Raw genomic sequence first — 18,948 nt, forward strand, 5'->3', positions numbered from 1 at the left:
TTTGGAACATTCTACTGTTGAGTACCATCAAACTCTGTATGTTCAAAGATCATATTGCTTAAACAGTACATGAGATTTGGCGCTAGAAAAGCAATCACACACAATGGCCTAGTCTCTGTTCCAAGGCTATAAATAACATACAATCTCAGATTAATTCAATTTCAAAATTAATTAAAAATTCAAAATTAATTAACATTCAAAATTCAAAAAATAATTAAAAATTCAATCTCAAATTAATTCAAATCTCAAATAAATTCAATGTTTTTATGAAAACTGTTAAAAATTGGAGAACTTAACTCCACGCTTGCAGTTTAATTGTGTCTAAAATATTATTCAGCTGCATTTAACTTCATACTTGTTATTGACAAGTAACAATTTTCATGGTAATAACGAATGACATCCAGTCCAGTGAAAGCATCAATCTTAACTCCACTGCAAACAACACAACCTAATTACTATACTATATGCTAGATACTACAGTGCACAGTAACATTTTTTTAATAAACTATGTCACAGTAGAAGTATTTAGTTACATATAACTTGGTACATTATTTAAGTCCTGTTTTGAGTATTACAGTGTACATATGTAATCTATTTTTATGTTTTCTGGTCCTTGGGATGTTTTTTGAAAAGCCGTTTTGCATCACGGAATAATACCTGGAACCTGAAAATAAAGCAAAAATTTCTCATCCCTCTTTATATGCCTGCCTGTTGGCCAGGGATTCGACACCTGTATGGAAAATGGCATTTCTTCACTTCTAACAGATTAAAGGAGTTTAACACTTACTAGGACACTACTGTAAACTTTACAGTCATCCTCAGGGCCCTGACAATATACAGGCATGTGAGAACAGAAAAGTAGATTCTCAAGTCCTTCGTCAGACTCCTACCCTATCACCCCCCAAAAATCCCTACATTCCACTGCTGGGGGTGGGAAAAGAAGGACTACACAACTCCTAACACCACTAGATGTGAGCAAGACTCCCTAAGAAAAAGGCTCATTCTCCAGGCTCCTAACTCACTTTCAGCTCAGCTCGTGTAATAACAGTACTCTAAAGAGTACTTGAGGTTCTCCACACAGCACACCAGCAGCATAGAACAAGATAAGCAACTGACTAATATGGAAAACAGATATAGAAGTTCTGCCAAATGCAAAAATGGAAGTGGAAAAACCGAAGAACTCAAACAAACAATCCTCTTGTAAGCTATCAGTTTTGAGAATCTTATGTTTTGAGAGTAGAACAAAAATTTTCAGATGAAACCATGACTTTCCCCTTCCTGTTTTTTCTTTAATCTCTCTTTAGTGAATTATTTTAAGCTGGATTAATGCACAAATTAAAAGCCACTAAGCGAAAACCAACCTGTCAAATTTTGTTTATTTCAAGGGTGGTAACTTTTTATTTACTAAAGGTCATTATATAATAAAGATTGTATAAAAATACTTTAAAAAAATAACAATCTTACAGAAAAATAAGAGAAAAAGGTCATAAGTATATTAAATAAACTGCTAAGTAAGTATAACTACAGGGAAGCCTCAATGCCTACTTGTGAAGAAATGACAAATTAAATAATTATCTAGTTGAAAGCCTCCGAAGTGAATTGTAGTACAGCATCGATTGTAAAGACCACCCAGAAGAGTTATACACATGGAGCAGGCTACCCTCTACTGGTCAGCGCCTATTTTACAACTAGCACAGTCTAGGGACAATAAATAGACATTACTGCTCACTTATATTGCACAGGCAAGAATGACATTTTAAACCAAATGCTAATAAGATAACTGATGCCTATAAAGCACATCTTGCTTTCAAGAATTTAAAGAAATGCACTGATTGTTTTAAACAAAACTAAAAGCAAGCTAAATGACAAAAATCACATCACCTTCAAGTAATAACTTGCTGCTACGTAAGCGATATAAAATGCTCCACTATTTTCCTCAACCATAATCAGTAGACTTTGAGGAAAACAAAAAAACAGAGACTGTTAGACATGGGACTAATCAACAGAATTTGCCATAGTTAATACACGGGTTCCCTTTTTGTGTATTAAATGCTGAATCTCAAAAATCATGACACAATCATAGAGCAATGAACACTGGGCTCCAGTACTTAAAAACAAAGTATTCAGTGCCTCAGTGAAAGTGTAAGTTTTGAAGCATCTCTACTACAGAAACAATATGGTACTCAAAAGTTTATCCTGGTCAGTAATTTCTGGGTAGCTCCTCTTTTTGAGGATGAAAGGTTGATATTATCATAGCATAAACAATTAGAAGTTAAGCAATGAAAAATGTATTAAAATAATACAACACAATGAGAATATCATTGCTGAAATTAAACTGACCTCTGAAAATGCAAACAAACATGGTAGACATCCTCTTTTACAGAACTTGTATAACAGAAAAAGAGGAGCTGTAACATTTTAGCAAAAACATTTACAAAATTCACACATACTAAACTTTCTATGCCTAGCAGGATGGTGGACAGATTATCTATATGGTGGGCAGATTATCCTCCAACAACATACAAGAAAGAAAATACAGCTGATTTCAATGAAGGCTGTTTAACAGCTAATAGAAGTGCTGCATGGTACAAGTTGTTTATTATACAAGTTTAAAGCCACTTCACCTCAAAAAAACTGCACGCAATTTTGCTCAGCCAAAACACCAACATTTGCTAGATAAAGTATTTCCCACCACGAAAACTATGACTTAAGCTATTTGAAGCTGACAATAAATTCATGGAGTTGATCTATATGGGCCATCCCTAGAAGCAAAGCAGTGTGAGGCAAGCCTTTTATAATTTTTTATAATTATAAAGTAATTTATAATTCTTTAAGTGAAACGACACCAAACATTCAGTAGTTTTACATTTCCTATACACTGAATACAACAAAAGATAGAACTATAGGAAACCTACAAAGGAACATAAACAGAAAAATTAGCCACCTTATCTGACTCTCAAAAAAATTGGCTTTAGGAGTGAGCATATCCATTATGCTTATGTAGTACAAAATATTTAAAACATGTGAAAATACAGATATTTTAATGCTACTGCAACAGTGAAAGAGCAGTACTCAAAATCAGTAAAAAGCAGAGTTCACTCTTCTTCCATTTAACCAACCTTTAGCTGGTGAGAATGGTTGAGAAGCAAGGGGATCAGAGCTAAGTTCCAATGGAAATTGTAGCTGTTCTTCATTATCTGTTGATGCTTCAAAGAAAACATATCAAGTTGGTAATTATTCCAAAATGTTTTGCCAGTAATAATAAGCACTACAGATTCAGTTTAGTCCGGTCTGACCAGAACACAGTTTTTCAGCACATGAACACTGTTCTGTTGCTGTTCTGTATGAACAGTTAGATGCTTGACAGGAAAGCCAGCTGCAAAAATTGAACAGAACCTGTGTTGTATTTATTAGGATTCAGTATTTTCAGGAAAAAAAAAAATATTAAGTCAATTCATGTACCTTACACTTGATTCTGCTATATCGTTACAGTAAAAAGCATATGTTTAGCTATACATTACAGTAAAAAGCATAATTTATTTAATGTAAGAGGAAAACAATTTACTGTTCCTATTGAAGGAGATAATATACAACTCATATTTTAGAAACATAAGGCTCTGTGTTCTACTGCTAAGTTCCATTCTACAGAATGGAGTATCTTCAAAGCCTGTCTAAATTCCTATGTCCAGACTGCATACGTACATTTCTAGTGTATGATGGTGCTTCATTATGAGAAAGACAAAGGCAGATTGCAGTAGTCTTCTCCCTCAATAATCCTACATGCTTTCACTGATATCAAACAATATCACTTAACTAACTTAAGGTTTTTTGGTGTGTGTGTTGTTTTTTTTTTTTTAAAGTATTATGAATAACTTATTTTATGTCTTCTTTGAAGTAAGGGCAGGATTTGTAAGTTTTAAGCACAAATATTCTCTTACATCATGTACTTATATCATGTACTTCAAAATACAATGAAAACATTGTCATCTGTTACATGAATATTTTTGTCTAATGAATTCAAATATAGTACACGCAATAAGGAAATACCAAACATTTCTTTCATATGACTGTAAGTTTGTTGATTAGGTGCAAACAAATACCTACTACCTGACAACTAAGTCATTCTGCTGGAGGTCACATACCTGAACTCTAAAAACCCGTGTTATGATTTTATAGAACTACCCTGTAAAAACTGTGTATGTGTAACTGCAATTAAAATGTAGATTAATTAGGTATCAGGATAAATAAAATTTTAAAAAGTGAGAAAAAAGATTCTCTTTCATGTTTATGTGCATTGCAGTATTTACCTCTTTGCTGTGATTTTTCTATAGGGGGTTTACTGGCTTGTAATGCTTGGTTTTTGTCAAATGTAATTGCAACAGCTGTGACTGCAATCTGCAAATCAGAAATAATATATTAGTAACTTAATCTCTCATGCAAAGTCCAAAAAAGATTTTTGGAAAAAAAAAAAAAAACAGGAAAAATCAACACAACAATAAAACACAACCACAGATTTTGCCACAGGAAAACAACGAAGGGAAAAAAAAACTAAGTAGATATAAGTAGATATAATAAAAGCCTTCACAGGTTTATAATCTTTATTTATAAACATTTATAAATCACTATTAAATGATAATTCTGAAGGTCTGTTAGCATATACATCTGACAGGTTATGATTTTATTCATGTTTGCTCATTCATTCTTAGTGAAGTGACAAAAAGAATCAAACTCATTACTATTTTTGCAAGAGAAAAAGATGCTCAATTGATCACAAGAATGATGCTATACTTAAAAAAAACATTTTGTTTTAAAATAATCAAGTATATTGCATCATCTTGAAACTGAAAGAAAAACACTTAGAAACTGGTATGCCATATTCTTACAGAGTATGTGATAAAACCTTTTAATGGGTATCTAATCAGGGCTTTTGTTTCCTATCTAGCTAAAGAGATGTCATTAGATACACCATGATCAGGAAACACCATGCAATCCCATGATTCGCAGAACTGATGACCCGATAGGTCACCCCTTTTTCTTCACAACACATTACAGCTGTAAGTTTTACTTCAGAATTCCACAGACATACTAGTAATCCAGTTCTAGCCCAGTTTACTCTCAGCAGCACATGTCAATTGAAGGCCAAAACTGGCACGCCTATATGCTGAAAATCAAAAGAAGCAGTTTACTTACCTGAACTATTTCATCCTCTGGTAGAGCAACTGTAAAATTTACATGACAAAGGCAGCAAGGAACCATAGATCGCAGTTTAAAATACAAGCTCTGCCAAAGACAAAACATTATTTGTGTTAGGTAAAAAAAAAAAAAAGGTATGGTTTACTTCAGAAGAATTAATGATCAAAATTCATAGCAGAAATCATCTAATCATGTTAATTTTTCTTGAAGAATTAAAAGTCTAAAGTCAGGATAGAATAACTGTCTTTATATCACTGTTTCCAAAGTACACTACCAATCAAAGGATTCATTCTGATTCAAAAAGCTTCAGAAATCCTTGATATATTAAGAAGGCTGAATCTATCTTTAGAGTAGCTTACCAACTAATAACAGGCACGGTGTAGCCTAAATGTGGAAAGCAACTATGAAGAAAATGTTATTTTCAATACAGCCTCGCTTCACTTTGCTTCCACATGAACAACTCAAAATATGTTTGAAATCAAAAGATTCTTACCTTCAACAGATTCTCACAGAGATCATTGAAGTTCTTATTAAGTGTTTGATTTGTTAGATTAATGTTGCTTAATCTGGATACTCTTACTGCTGTGAACATCTGAATGAGAAACAAACGCACTTTTTAAAATGCACGTCTATCTATCATATTAAAACCAGAAATTCATAAAGAATATAAATAACTCATAACATAGTTAAGAAAAAAATGAGAGATAGAAATATGAAGGAAAGGGAAAAAGCTGTAGCCAGTCAAGTAAAACACTTGTTGCTCAAAGTTTTGAGACAAAATTTCTACAAACCATTGCTTATGAATATATGAAAAAAGTGATTAAGCAAGATATGAAATACTGTATGTCATTTTCACTTGCTTCATAAAGCAGTCATGCTACCACCTCCATGATTTTCAACAGCAGAAATAAAATTTATGTAAATCACGTACAATAATGGACTGTCATAACAGATACATCAGCAATCCCATCAACCTGAAAGCATGTTGCTAACACAGCCATTGTTTTCAGATTCGACCTGTACCTCTGCAAAGCACAGTCTTACACTGTACCAATTTACATCTGTTTTACACGGGACTGAACTGTGTCGTACAACCCCCATTAAAGTGTTTAAACTTCATTATTAACAGAATTTTCTCCTACCTCCAGATTGGGTTTACAAATTCTTACTTATCTTAACCTATTAATGTTATCAAATTCAGAATCTCACATAACACTTTCAACACCTGTTTAAGAGTCTGTAAAATCTAAACAAACTATTAAGAATGCCTGAAAACTTAAAATTCCGTATTTTACTGCAGCTACTTTCTAACACTCACGTTATTTTAATAAATTGTTAGATAACGGCATTTTAAAAAGCACAACAAAATATACTCTCATACCCTACTTTTCTTACCAAAATATCACTTGTATTTCTAACACAAGAGTATCCTTTAAATTTATCTTTCAAAATCAGTATACTTCAGAGATCGCTGAAATTACTACTTCATATTTCAACCCAATTTGAAAAAAAGTTTTTATTTTTCTTTCTTTCTTTCAAATAACCTTACTTGAATTTCTGGTGTCCAGTTATTTATACCAGGCATAATTTCTGTGTTGCAACTGTAAAAACCTGCGAAGAAAATATTTGGGAAAATTATGCTGTACACTGAAATATCAAAAATACTTTGAAAGAAATATATACAATATCATTTGAAGTTTTCCAAGTAATTCCCCTCAAGTGTTCCTGAATACTGGATAATAACATAAATAAAAGAACAACACATAGCTTCTGTTATTTATATTAAAGTGAAAAACTAGTAATAGAGATTGAACTCACCACTTCTAAAACAAATACTCTGACTGCAGAATTCTTATTCTGAATATTTCTTGAAATACCAAAAAGCAAGACCAGAGGTGTCATCGTGTTGAGACTAAGTAGTATGAAATGCAACACTGAGTTACTCCCCATGGAGACTGGGTAGCTCATGTCCCATGATGCTAAGACGACCTGGTGAGACATGCTCCCTGACTGCTTCACATTGCCACTTCTCCCAGATCCTGTGAAACAAGAAACTCCCAGCTAGCTGGTCCTGAGGAAGAAGAAGCATACAAAGTACTGTTGCTCTGATGAAGAATACACTTAAGCATTCTCATAGGAAGGACCAACACCAAAATCCACTATTTAATTTGAATACACTAAGTACAAATGACGAAGCTTACTAAAAAGGTGCTTGTTGGAGAAGCTAAAAGATAACCCTTGACAGACAGCATAGAGATGCTTTGAAGATACTGCCTGAAGACTGGAGTACAAACTCCTAGCACTTACTAAGAGAGACTTGAAAGATCTGAAAAAAAGGGATAATGACTAAACAGCACAGTAAGAGAAGTTATCAAAAGTAAATAAGCAACCTTGAAAATCTGAATATACACCTAATGTGTTCAGAAGAGAAAAATCTGGTGGGCTCTGTGTCAACACACAAAATTAGCTAGAAAAGAAATTGTGAACCAGCTTGCAAAGGGTATAAAAATAAGTAAGTTTTCTTTCAGAATATCAAAAGCAGAAATCTTGTTGAAGAATCAAGTTAAGACAGAAAGAATATTCAGAGAAGTTAACAATAGCAGAAAAATATGCATTTTTTTGCATCAATGTTCACGATGGCGGTGAAGGTTTCCATGCTGGTAGAAAACCCTTGTTTAGTTTTCATTTAAGAACTTGTCTTAAATGAAAGTTTCTGAAGAATTTATTGGACAAATGGGCAAAATAACAAGTAAGAAATCATATAAACAACTGGAAAGGGAAAAGATGAAATAGCTGACTAACTGATCAAACTCTCACTTAAAATTACCTTGCTACCAGATGAAAGGATCCTTTCATCTTCTGGTAGTGAGATGCCTCGAAGTAACTGGGAGCTACTAATTTGCTTAGTACAGATATTGATATTACTGGTCTGTCAAAGACATTCTAGAAAATGAAGTTCATGGGCACACAGAAAAACAGAACGCTGAAGAGAAGCCAATATTACTTTTGTAAATAAACTGATGTCTTACACATCCAACAGAGTTCTCTGCAGGAATCGACAAACATGTAAATAAAAGGCTGACACAACCTACTTCGGACATCAAAAGACATTTTGTAAGATCCTCCACCAAGGACTCTTCAATAAACCAATATGCTCAAGGGCAGAATAGAATACCATGAAGAAAATACAACTGATTAAAAGACTAAACAGAGGGTCAGAAGAAATGGCCAATTTTCACAATGGAGACATTTTTAACTCCAGGATTGTATGCTCCCAACATAACTTATCTACAAAAGAGGAAAAATGAGGCAACTGCTGACAGCCTTATTTTAGGGTAGTAAAATCAACTGCAGTGGGACCTAACAATAGATAATAAGTTGATAATAGATGAAAATCAATATAAAAAAACAACTGATGCATGCAGAAAATTTTAACATCATATATACAATGATAGATTATAGCCAATAGAGACTATGAGGAATAAAAAAATTGGTTCTAATAATAGGGAACTATGATAAAGATAGTTCTGGACTCAACAGAACTTAAAAGGTATGTACTAATAGCAATTATTAGGAATGGAACGGATATATTCTCAGATGCATGGTAAACTCCAGAAAAGAAAGAGGGATGACAAGTATAACCAAACATACCGTGCAACTTCTGTATAATCAACAACTATGTTAGCCTCTTATCCAGATCAAAGAGTTCCACTGAGAGGCATATGACAGATGTCTATAAAGCCATAGATGGCATAAAGAAGACTGACAGAAAGCAATGAGTCATATTTTCCCAATACAGTAAGGAAGAAAAAAACAAACAAGAAGTAAGATGGTGGCTGATTCAAAACAAACATAAGGAAATGGGTATAAGGGTGCATGTTCTGGTGCAAAATTCTACAAACACTGAAAGCACATGGATTTAAAATGCAAACATCCAAATGCACAGAAGAGTTTGACAAAAAGCTATGAATTACACATAAAATATCCTTCTCTTGGGATGCTGCTGAACTATGAACTCTTAGCAGACTATTTTTTGTTCATTTTACTTGCTCTTAATTTAATACAACACACATTCTTGACTAATCCCTGTCAGCAAGCTTACACAAGGTGATACAGTACACCTCTTCCCGTGTTGGATTCTTAAATGAGAAAAATAAATAAAGAAAAATAAAGAAAAAGAAATACATCTATAAACACTGAAGTTAGAAACTACTGTTGTTTCTATTATGTGACCTTATTGCTTCCTATAGAAAATCACTTACATTTGAATTGACAGTATAGCACAATCACAAAGTAAGGAAAATACATATGTACCAGATAAACAAGACTGCTACAGAAGGGCAAATTGCTCACCTCAAATTAAAACGTTCTTGGAATACAAAACCACTATGTCACATTATACGGCTAAAAATACTTGAACAACATACACGTGCTCCATGCCTATATGAATTAACTACAGATTTACAACAACAGTACAAATCAGTGACACACAATATGCCACACAAATACTGTGTTTACCTGTTTTCAGTACAGATCAATCCCCACAGAAGTCTTAGGGACTTGTTCTTCCCAGGTATGTCAGACAAACTGAACTCTTCAAGACAATTTTCACTTTAACTTACAATGTTCTATTTTGCCCAGTATGTCATAAAAATGAAGTTATACAGGCTACAGCATAAATTAGAAAAATATGTTTTTAACTATACCAGAAGGTGGTGGAGCATCTGTCAGTAAAGAATGTACATCTTCCATCGCATCTGTATCATCAATCTGGAAAAAAAAAAAGTAGTTATAGATAAAAATCATAAGTTGCTCTTCCAGTTTTAAGTCTCATAAAGATGTAAAAATTATGTTATCAAGAGATCTGTATCTGACAGTTAAGGAGAGATTTTCAAAAAGGATTCCATCAACCAGACTTCTTAATCTAATCCAGCAGTCTATGGTGTGCTTAACACTTGAAAAGCAGTTACCTTAACTAAATGGTATTAAAAATAAAATAACACACCCAGAACACACAGGAACTGCACTAGATAATAATAACAAAAAAGATAATTTCTAAAACAATTTAAAATACTAAAGGTTTTACACAACTTAGAACTAGAGCCTTGACTATGAGAGCTCTCATAAAGTCTATAATTATACTGATGTGATCATTCCCTGCCTCTTCCAGTGCCAGACAAAAATCTTTCCAAGCCTTTAAAAGCCTTGTTCAGTATGAGCAATGGAAAATCAAATCGGAAAAGGCACATTTTGGGTTATTAGTTTTTCTGTTGAAATAAACTCTGCCACATTCAATTTTTAAAGACTTTTCTTATTTCAGATCAGACTGAGAACACATCTACTCCAGCATTCTGTAAATATTTCTGTGCTCTTTATATGTAGATTCATTCTGCCTAATTGATCTGCAAGAGATCCAAGTTTACTTTTAAGCTTCTGACATTTTCTTACCACGTTTTTTGGAAATTGCTTTTATCTTAATTCCAGTATTAAGCGGTTTTCTGTCGTGTACTGCTTCTCTTTGACACACACACAACTTTCTCATTTAAAAAAGCAAAGAAGAATACTTTGATGTTGTTAAATACAGACAACCTTAGCACTCATAATTGCCTTCCCACCATCTCACAGCACTTCCTCATCACATGACTTTTTTTTAAACCACTCTCTTACATATTTCCAGTGACCAATGATTTTAACTGAGGTCAGAGTAGGCAGCCTCATTAAAGCCCCTCGAATACTGTGTCTAATACTCCATTTCTTAACAAAGGATACAGTAGTAAGTGGTCGCACACATGAAAAGTCTTTTATTTTTTCTATAAATAAAGATTGTGCTAACAAAACATAGGGGCGCATATTCTAGGACAAACACATTCACATAATGTAAGGCACTAAACATGGTCCCTAAATTCAGGCTCCGTTCTCCAAGTATCAGTTTTTTTCCCTACTCTGAGCAGCGTTTATAACATACTCTCCTATGCACTTATGATTTTCCTTTCCACATAGAAAACTCCTCTTATCCTTCCAACCACATGTACCATGGTCTATATATAAGGTGAAGGGAAGAATTCCCTGAAACAGTAAAAACTGAGCTGAACTCTGCTTGGACCATATAATGCAGTCCTTAACTAGCTGATCTTTGCTTGTAATGTATTTTACCTTCTCAATGAGGTAACCCAACAGAAATACACCTAGTTTTTTATTACCACTATCCCTCTACCATTTGAGAAATGTGAAAGCAAAATGGAGGCTGGGCATATGTTTTTTCAGATATTTTTTGTAATTTCTCCAAAGGGTCTCTTGCAGCAAAACGGTCTTTGGGGGCTTTTATGCCTTAACATAATCCTCTGTTTTTGAGAGAGGCATTCAACCCTTTTGTATTTAATCAAATATCTTCTGATTAACTCATCTATTTCAATGCAGTGCCTCAAAGAGCACCTCTCACCATTTTTGTTTTGAGGATACAATTCCATTCCTGTTGGTGCACAAAGAGAATGATAACTGCAAAAGTGCTTAATGAAAATGGTCGAACAAACGGAAGAACAATTCTTGCCAGCTTAGTTTTAATTCTATATCCTGTGATATGTTCACAAAATCTTTTTTCAGACATTGTCCCTAGAGGCACACATTAACTATGCTTTAAAGAATTGGAAGAAGAGAAAATGTTAAAAATTTGATTTTTCTTTCACTGATACTAAATAGAAAAATTTGTATACAATTTAAAAATTGTCTTTGGGGATGAATAAGAATTTTTTTCTACCTTTTTCTTTTTTAACGTATATTTCAGGAAAATAAAAATATTAAAGTACTGAAAACATTCATCACCTCCAAGACAAAAGCATCCTTCTTCCCATGTGAAAGATCTAGCTCCGTAACTTCATCAGAGCTTTCTGACTGAGATCTTAACAACCTGGAACGTTGTCTTGGTTCTGGAATGGGAGACCCAATGATTTCTTCAGGTAGCTCCTAAAAAGGGTATCAAATTAACAGTTGCTCTACATAGCTTCAAAATAATTCCAGTTCTAAGCAATTTGTTTACAGTTCTAAGAATCAGAACATTCTGAAAATAACAGAAATAGATCTAAACAAGATCAAACTGATTTGATTATGTAGATTAGGAGATCTGAAAACTGCAGTAGGTTCACAAAAAAAATAGTGAAAATAATATATTAAAAAACAATTTACATTTAACGTGATACAAACTAAGAATTCAAGGATATACATATCATATGTGTGTTTGATTCAGAAGGTTTGGTTTTTAAGAATACAAAAGTTCTACTTACTGGAGGGTTAATCTCATAAAGCTCCTTGTTTTTTGCTATCGTATCATTTATTTTCTTTTGCATGTGAGATATATGCTGCTCATAGTTGCCATCATTTGGAGTCTTCCCGGCAATCTGAATACCACCAGGTGTTGGCAAAGCTGCTAGATACACACCTGTTGCAGACTTTTTAAAAAGTCATTAAGAAAAATGATACTCTTCAGCATCTTCAAATCTTTAAACAAGCACGTGCTTTTAATATTTTCATAGAAATAGTTTTCAATAAATAATGCTTATCCTATAATGCAGTATGATGTGTACATTGCAGCACAATCACTTTCTACAACATGTTTACTATATGCAGAACAATTATTTTATGAACTCCTTCCTTCTCATAGATCTTTTGCATGATGGAGCTCATAACTTACCTAAAAGTTCCAAACAAAATACGAATTAAAACCTATTTGTTCCTCTAAACTGTTGTGAATTTATATCTTCAAAATGAATTATGTTGATATAGGCCTTGGCATTAGTATATCTTGCATAGGCAAGTGATGGTTTCCCAGTTTCAAAGATTTAAAACCTGTCCAAACCATTTACAGTATTACTGAAGTTCTGACAGTTCCATTTTGTATTTACAGGAAACAGATCACCAGTTCAGACAAAAGAAAATGCAAACCAGTCAATATTAACCCAAGCATCCTCTTACACTGATGCAGGAAGAAGCATAATTCATTGTTCTAACCCTACATGACAGAACAAGGTTAGAAAATATTGTGAGTTAACATTTCCTCACTAACTTTAGGACGCTTTCAATCTATAATTTATTTCTTCAGTGCCATTAAAGAAGAGGCAACAGATCTTTCTCTTGTTGGCAACTAACCAAAGGATGTATTTGAGAGACTTAATTGACCTTCTTTGTCATGGAACTGTAATGCAACTTGAAGAACAGGGATCTCTGACAGGACCTTTAAAGAACACAATCGTTTTTCTGTAATTTATGCCATTAAACCATTTAAAGCTTCTTTTCCTCTCATCCCATTTCTAGTAATCTTCTCCTCTAGCAGAGGACCAAGATGTTCCAATCTTCTTTTCTGGCACTGAAAGACAGCCTGTCCTCATTTGTCAACATTTAGGCATCTTACTGCTTTCCATCATTTCAATTTTTTCTTAAAATAACATTTTAATATCTCTAGTCACCGTGAATTCCACAACACTTACATGTCTTCAAAAAAATACTGTAAGAAGGCAAAAGAATTCCAAGATTAAAACTGTACTTACTGCCAACCCCATTAGCATATTTTCACCCACAGTGATTTGAATTCTTAGCCCAAACAGAGCATTCATTCCTCTCAGCTTAAGTTTATTCATCAGTTGAGTGTGCACTTCATATTCCATAAATGGCAAGAGATTACTGATAGATGTTGCATTTGCTTCTGCTTGAGCTTTCTTCTTTAGACGGCATAACCTGACAAGATGAAGTGGTATATGGCATCAGCAGAGAAACAGTTTCAAATGGACTGTTGAAAACCAAAAGGGATAATAGTATATTTTGATCTTCCCCCTCAACGTATAACTTAATAAAAATAGTTTTTTTTTTAATATATTTTAAAATCCTGTAAAAAAATTAAAGTAAATCCTTGTCAGTAAGATCAAGGCAGACTAATGCACTGAGGCTCGATAACTTAAGATTTGATCTTCATTTTTAATAGGAAGCTGTTTTAATTATCAATAAAAACATGTAACAATAACGGAAACAAAGTAGAACAATATGTAACCTTCAGCAATATTTAAAAATATTCTCTATCTTCTCTATCAAAGCAGTATACAAAAATTAGAAATACTGCCTTTTTCTAGACTATTGAACGAAGTCACATCATTTCCTTCCTTAAAATATGCTTAAGGGTTGCTATCAAATAGAAACAACATGCCTCACACAGGTTGTTTTTCAAAATAGTCTGACAGCACCAAATAACAAACACCTGTTTCATATTTCTGTTGCTGCAAATCTCTTAAGCGCGCCACGTACAAGTACAGGAAATTACATCTACTGGTAGAACTTTAAAAATTCGTATTAATACAGTTATTCAAGGCACACTTGGGAATAAAGGAAAAAAAGGAGAAGAAAAATCAAATGCTCTCACAATTTAAGCACTAACAAGATTAAAAATACTTGTATTTCCATGGGAAAAAAAACAACTACAAATACCATCTCTGACTACACTGATAGTCATAGTCCATCCACCCTTTGAGTTTATAGTCCCATAAGCTGAAATTCAAACACCACACCAGTGTAATGACTGCCTACTTTCAGTGGCAAACTGTCATTCAAAAAGCAAACAACAACTTTTAATTTAATGATATAGTCAGACACTTTCTTCTAAGGACCACCATTACTACATGACCATGAAAAATGTGGTAATTCACCCAATCCTATCAAGTTGTGAAGTTCACCTCAAAAATCTTTGTCATTATAGCTCCATGTCTCTTTTTTTTTTTTTTAGGGGGAGGGTTGATCAGAGGTTGGGAATGTTTTGAGAAACTATCCTAAAGAAGATGGGACATCTGCAAGCACTCCAGAGGCATAGCAGGAACAACATTGTGACACAAAGTCGACTTCCAAACTGGTGCTGAACACACAGTTTAATAATATGGAAAATACCAAAGGAGAACTGCATAATACACCTCTACAGTAGCTCCAATAATTCTTCTCTAACACAACTCAAAGAATGATAACTGTAGGGTGATTAAAAAAACCCTCACGTGAGAAGTACAACCTCCTTCACAAAGCAGGGCCAGTTTGCAAGATCATAGCATGCTGCTCTGAGCTTTATATAGCGTGGTCTTGAAAACTCCCAAAGGATGGAGAGTGCACAGCCTCTCTATGCAATCTGCTCCACTGCCTGACTGTCCCCATGGGGTAGAAGCTTTTCATTATATCCAGTATGAACCTCTATTACCTTCAGCTTATGCCTCTTGTCCTTCCACTGCGCACAATCCTTTTTCCATCTTCTCCATTACCTCCCCATTGGTGGGCAGGATACTGTTAGATCCCCTGTATCCTTCCTCTCTCCAGAGACGACTAGTCCAGCTCAGGTGCTCCTTACTCTTTTGTTGGCCCTCCACTGAACTCACTCTAGTTTACTGATGTGTTTCTTACTCTCAGAGAATAAAAAAAACAAAGGGTATTGTACTGACTGGTCCCCTCAGTGTAGGTATAACCAGCCAACATGAAGGGAGCGCAGACCATCACCCTCCACATGTTCAACAAGACAGGTCCCACTGCAGACCTTATTACACTTGTCACAGTCATCCAGACAGGTTACGAACCATAAATGACAACCCTCTCAGCCCAAGGTAGTAGTTACCTACTCATGTAGCTGGCCACCCTATACAGACTGTACACAGCTAACCCTTCCTTCTTCACCCCAAATCTCCTTATTCTCTTTTCAAAATTCAAAGACTAGAGTCTCTCAGCTGGACATAGCTGACAATTCTACAGAGATGAAGTTCAGTTACAGATGCAATCACAGAATTAATATAACTGACTTTAACAGTTGAGTTTCCAAGGGAATAGCTTTAAATGTTCACGTTAGCAGTGGCAAACAGCAAATTAAAGCATGAAAACTCTAATCCAGGCAGAGACAAACCACCGCAGTGTCCACACAAAAGTTACCAAGGGTTCCATCAGCAAACATGACGCACAATACAATGGGAGAAGGCTCTCCTTCTCCTCCCATACCCTAGTACACTGTCATTAATGCCTAGCAATTCAGCATCAAAATTTCAGATTTGATAACATACTGGATTTTAGCAACAGGAATTCTTTCAAAGATCTCTAAAACTTTACTAGGAGAACATTTTGATCGATACCTGGCTTGAATAAGACATCCCTTCCCAATAACTGCTGCCTCTACAGGAAGATCAATTGTGGTGAAAAGGACATCAGGAACTTTTTGCTTCCTGCAGTTGTAACAATAAGTGAGATGAGCAGGGAATGGCATGTTCAATTCATCATATGGAATATGGCAAAATCCACAACCTGGTGGTGAAGCTTCTTCAATCCTAAAAATACATTATGGAGAACATACTTAAAACATCCGCATCTTATTGACAAACATCAACATGTGCATATGTGTATAAACACCTACAGCAATACCTACTTAAATCATACACTGCAGCTGTATTTTTGTTCTATTATACCAACATGACATGTATTACACCTCATCAATAAAAAGGATAAAATTAGGCTGCACACTACTAGATAAAACGATGTAATAAAATTTGTGTTCAAACTTATTATAGAAAGATCACATACATACAGTGGCCAAATGACTTATATAAATCTAAAATGTTACTGAGCTGGCTTTAGGCTCCATGACTTTCTAAATGTAGTCCATGGTACAACCGCTGAGAATTTGCTGTTCCAAATACGACAAAAGCCTCTTTTACCTGGATTGTATCCACAAACCAAATGAGCAGAACATGAACAACACAACAACCATCCTACTGAGAAGCAGCACAATATGCATTAACATTGTAAGAACAGCAAATTTATTTCCTAAGATAAGGTGTAAGGTAAAACTTGTTATTCACTAAGAACAGTTAGTCCCCCTCCCCAAAAGGAAATATCTAGAAACAACCACTATAAAAATATAAACCAGGAAAGCATAGGCTAACAGCATCCCAACAAATTTATATTGTTTCACATGAGCAATTCTTCACAGTGATTTTTGAGGAGATGCTTAAAACAAATCCGAGAGACTAGGTGTCGCTTTGCCAAGCATACTTTGTCTCAAACATAGGCTTTGTCTACCTGGTTGTTTTTACCTTCCTTTGGCATTTGTTATCCTTGCCAAGATTCTTAGTAGTAGTGAAATATATATTGAGATAAAAATGTAATTTCCTTCACAATATAAACATAACATTTCTTTCTCTTCATCTCTTACTTTCCTGACAGAATGTCCACTGATATACTGAATACAGAAAGAAGTATTTTTGTTCTGGCTACAGTTTTCAAGAGTTTATCTACATAATAACAGCCTCCTGCTAACAAAGTAAAAAAGTAATACACAGTACAACATTAGCAGGCTTATATGGAAAAAGTGTTCAGGTACAATAAATAGCCTTACTTACAACTACAGCAATCCCTTGAAATATATGACGACTTTTCTGACAAACAAACTACCAATATACATTAATCTAATTGTTTTTTTCCTGAAAGTGTTTATCAATCATCACTCTTCACATTTTATTTGCAAAGGCAGAAACAAAGGGATATAGCAGAAAACTTCATGTTCTTCCTTCAGTTTAATGATTTTTCTTCAAGCTTCAACTAAAACATACATCCTTTGCAAGTCTGTGATCACCTTTGTTTTACAACTATGCTACTTTATTTCCTATACAGCTCTTAAATAACACACAGAGCATATATACAGATGTTATAGCCACAGCAGCATTTGGCGTATGTACTTTATCATATATCTGTCTTTTTTTTTAGTAAGATATAAAGTTGAGAAAGATACCTGAGGAGTGCCAAAAAAAACACTGAGTTATCTGTGGTTAGTATCAAATGTGTTACCTTATTCAGACTGTTAGAAATAAAAACAGAATATATAATTTGCTGCAGAGTTCCATTACTTCTGTTGTTGTTGTTGTTAGTGAAAAGCAGTAAAGTGGTTGGTCCCGCATCCTGCACTGTAACACTGTAACCTACCCTAATAGAGAAGAACTATCTTGGCTCTGAGGAAAAAAATCAACCTCTCCCTTCTCTGACCCTATGGAAAGAAGCCAGGCTGCCATGACAACCTTTGTTCCAAACAGCCTTCCATGGTGCCATCCTGAAGAAACCTAGGTTCAGTACAGCTGATGTGCCAGACGCGGACAAAATACAGACCTCTTCACTATAAGAGAAAAGAATTACAAAAAAGTGAATTCCTACTAGTTAGTGCCACTTTAAAATAAAACTATTAGATTAAAAGGCTTGTTGTACTTAAGTCTCAGTGAATTAAATATGGCTATTAATTTTATGCATTTGTGCAATTTTATCCATTAAACCTTACACACAATCCTCTTGTGTTGTTTAAACCATTGTATCAGTAAGATGCAGAAGGACTGAACAGAAAGACTAAAGAGCTTTGCACAAGATTATAAAGAATATGCTATAGTATCACAAAGGTTAACCAGGTTTAAGAATTGTTTTCAATAGTACAGTTAATAAAGCATAGAAATCCAGTCAACCAAAGTAAAGCAACATTAGTAAAAAAAAAAAAAAAAAAGGGCTTTAAAGAATTAAGTTGGAAGTTGAGAGCCTCATCATCTTACAGACATTCACTCTCAAAATGCAGCTACAATACAACACTGACAAGGATGCTTCTTGGAGTATAAAAAGTAGCAGAACAGTAAAATTTAACTACAAACTACAATAATGGTACATGTAGCATGTAATGTAACCGACCATATTCCCGATTTAGCAGAGTTAAAGCTTGCAGAAGTGCAA

General features: G+C 34.3%; 1 protein-coding gene across 1 annotated transcript in view; it reads right to left on the reverse strand.

Annotated features, from left to right (window-relative positions):
• C2CD5 (C2 calcium dependent domain containing 5) overlaps window positions 1–18,948 on the reverse strand; it is a 68,992-nt gene that overhangs the window by 8,242 nt on the left and 41,802 nt on the right. The window contains 12 exon segments of the mRNA XM_067000745.1: window positions 3,120–3,206; window positions 4,308–4,395; window positions 5,191–5,280; window positions 5,687–5,785; window positions 6,743–6,804; window positions 9,900–9,963; window positions 12,013–12,153; window positions 12,471–12,635; window positions 13,731–13,917; window positions 16,323–16,514; window positions 18,258–18,306; window positions 18,309–18,352. Of these exon segments, the coding sequence (XP_066856846.1) occupies window positions 3,120–3,206; window positions 4,308–4,395; window positions 5,191–5,280; window positions 5,687–5,785; window positions 6,743–6,804; window positions 9,900–9,963; window positions 12,013–12,153; window positions 12,471–12,635; window positions 13,731–13,917; window positions 16,323–16,514; window positions 18,258–18,306; window positions 18,309–18,352 (1,268 nt within the window).

Source organism: Anser cygnoides, chromosome 1 (genome assembly GCF_040182565.1).
Source record: "Anser cygnoides isolate HZ-2024a breed goose chromosome 1, Taihu_goose_T2T_genome, whole genome shotgun sequence".
Lineage (NCBI taxonomy): Eukaryota > Metazoa > Chordata > Aves > Anseriformes > Anatidae > Anser > Anser cygnoides.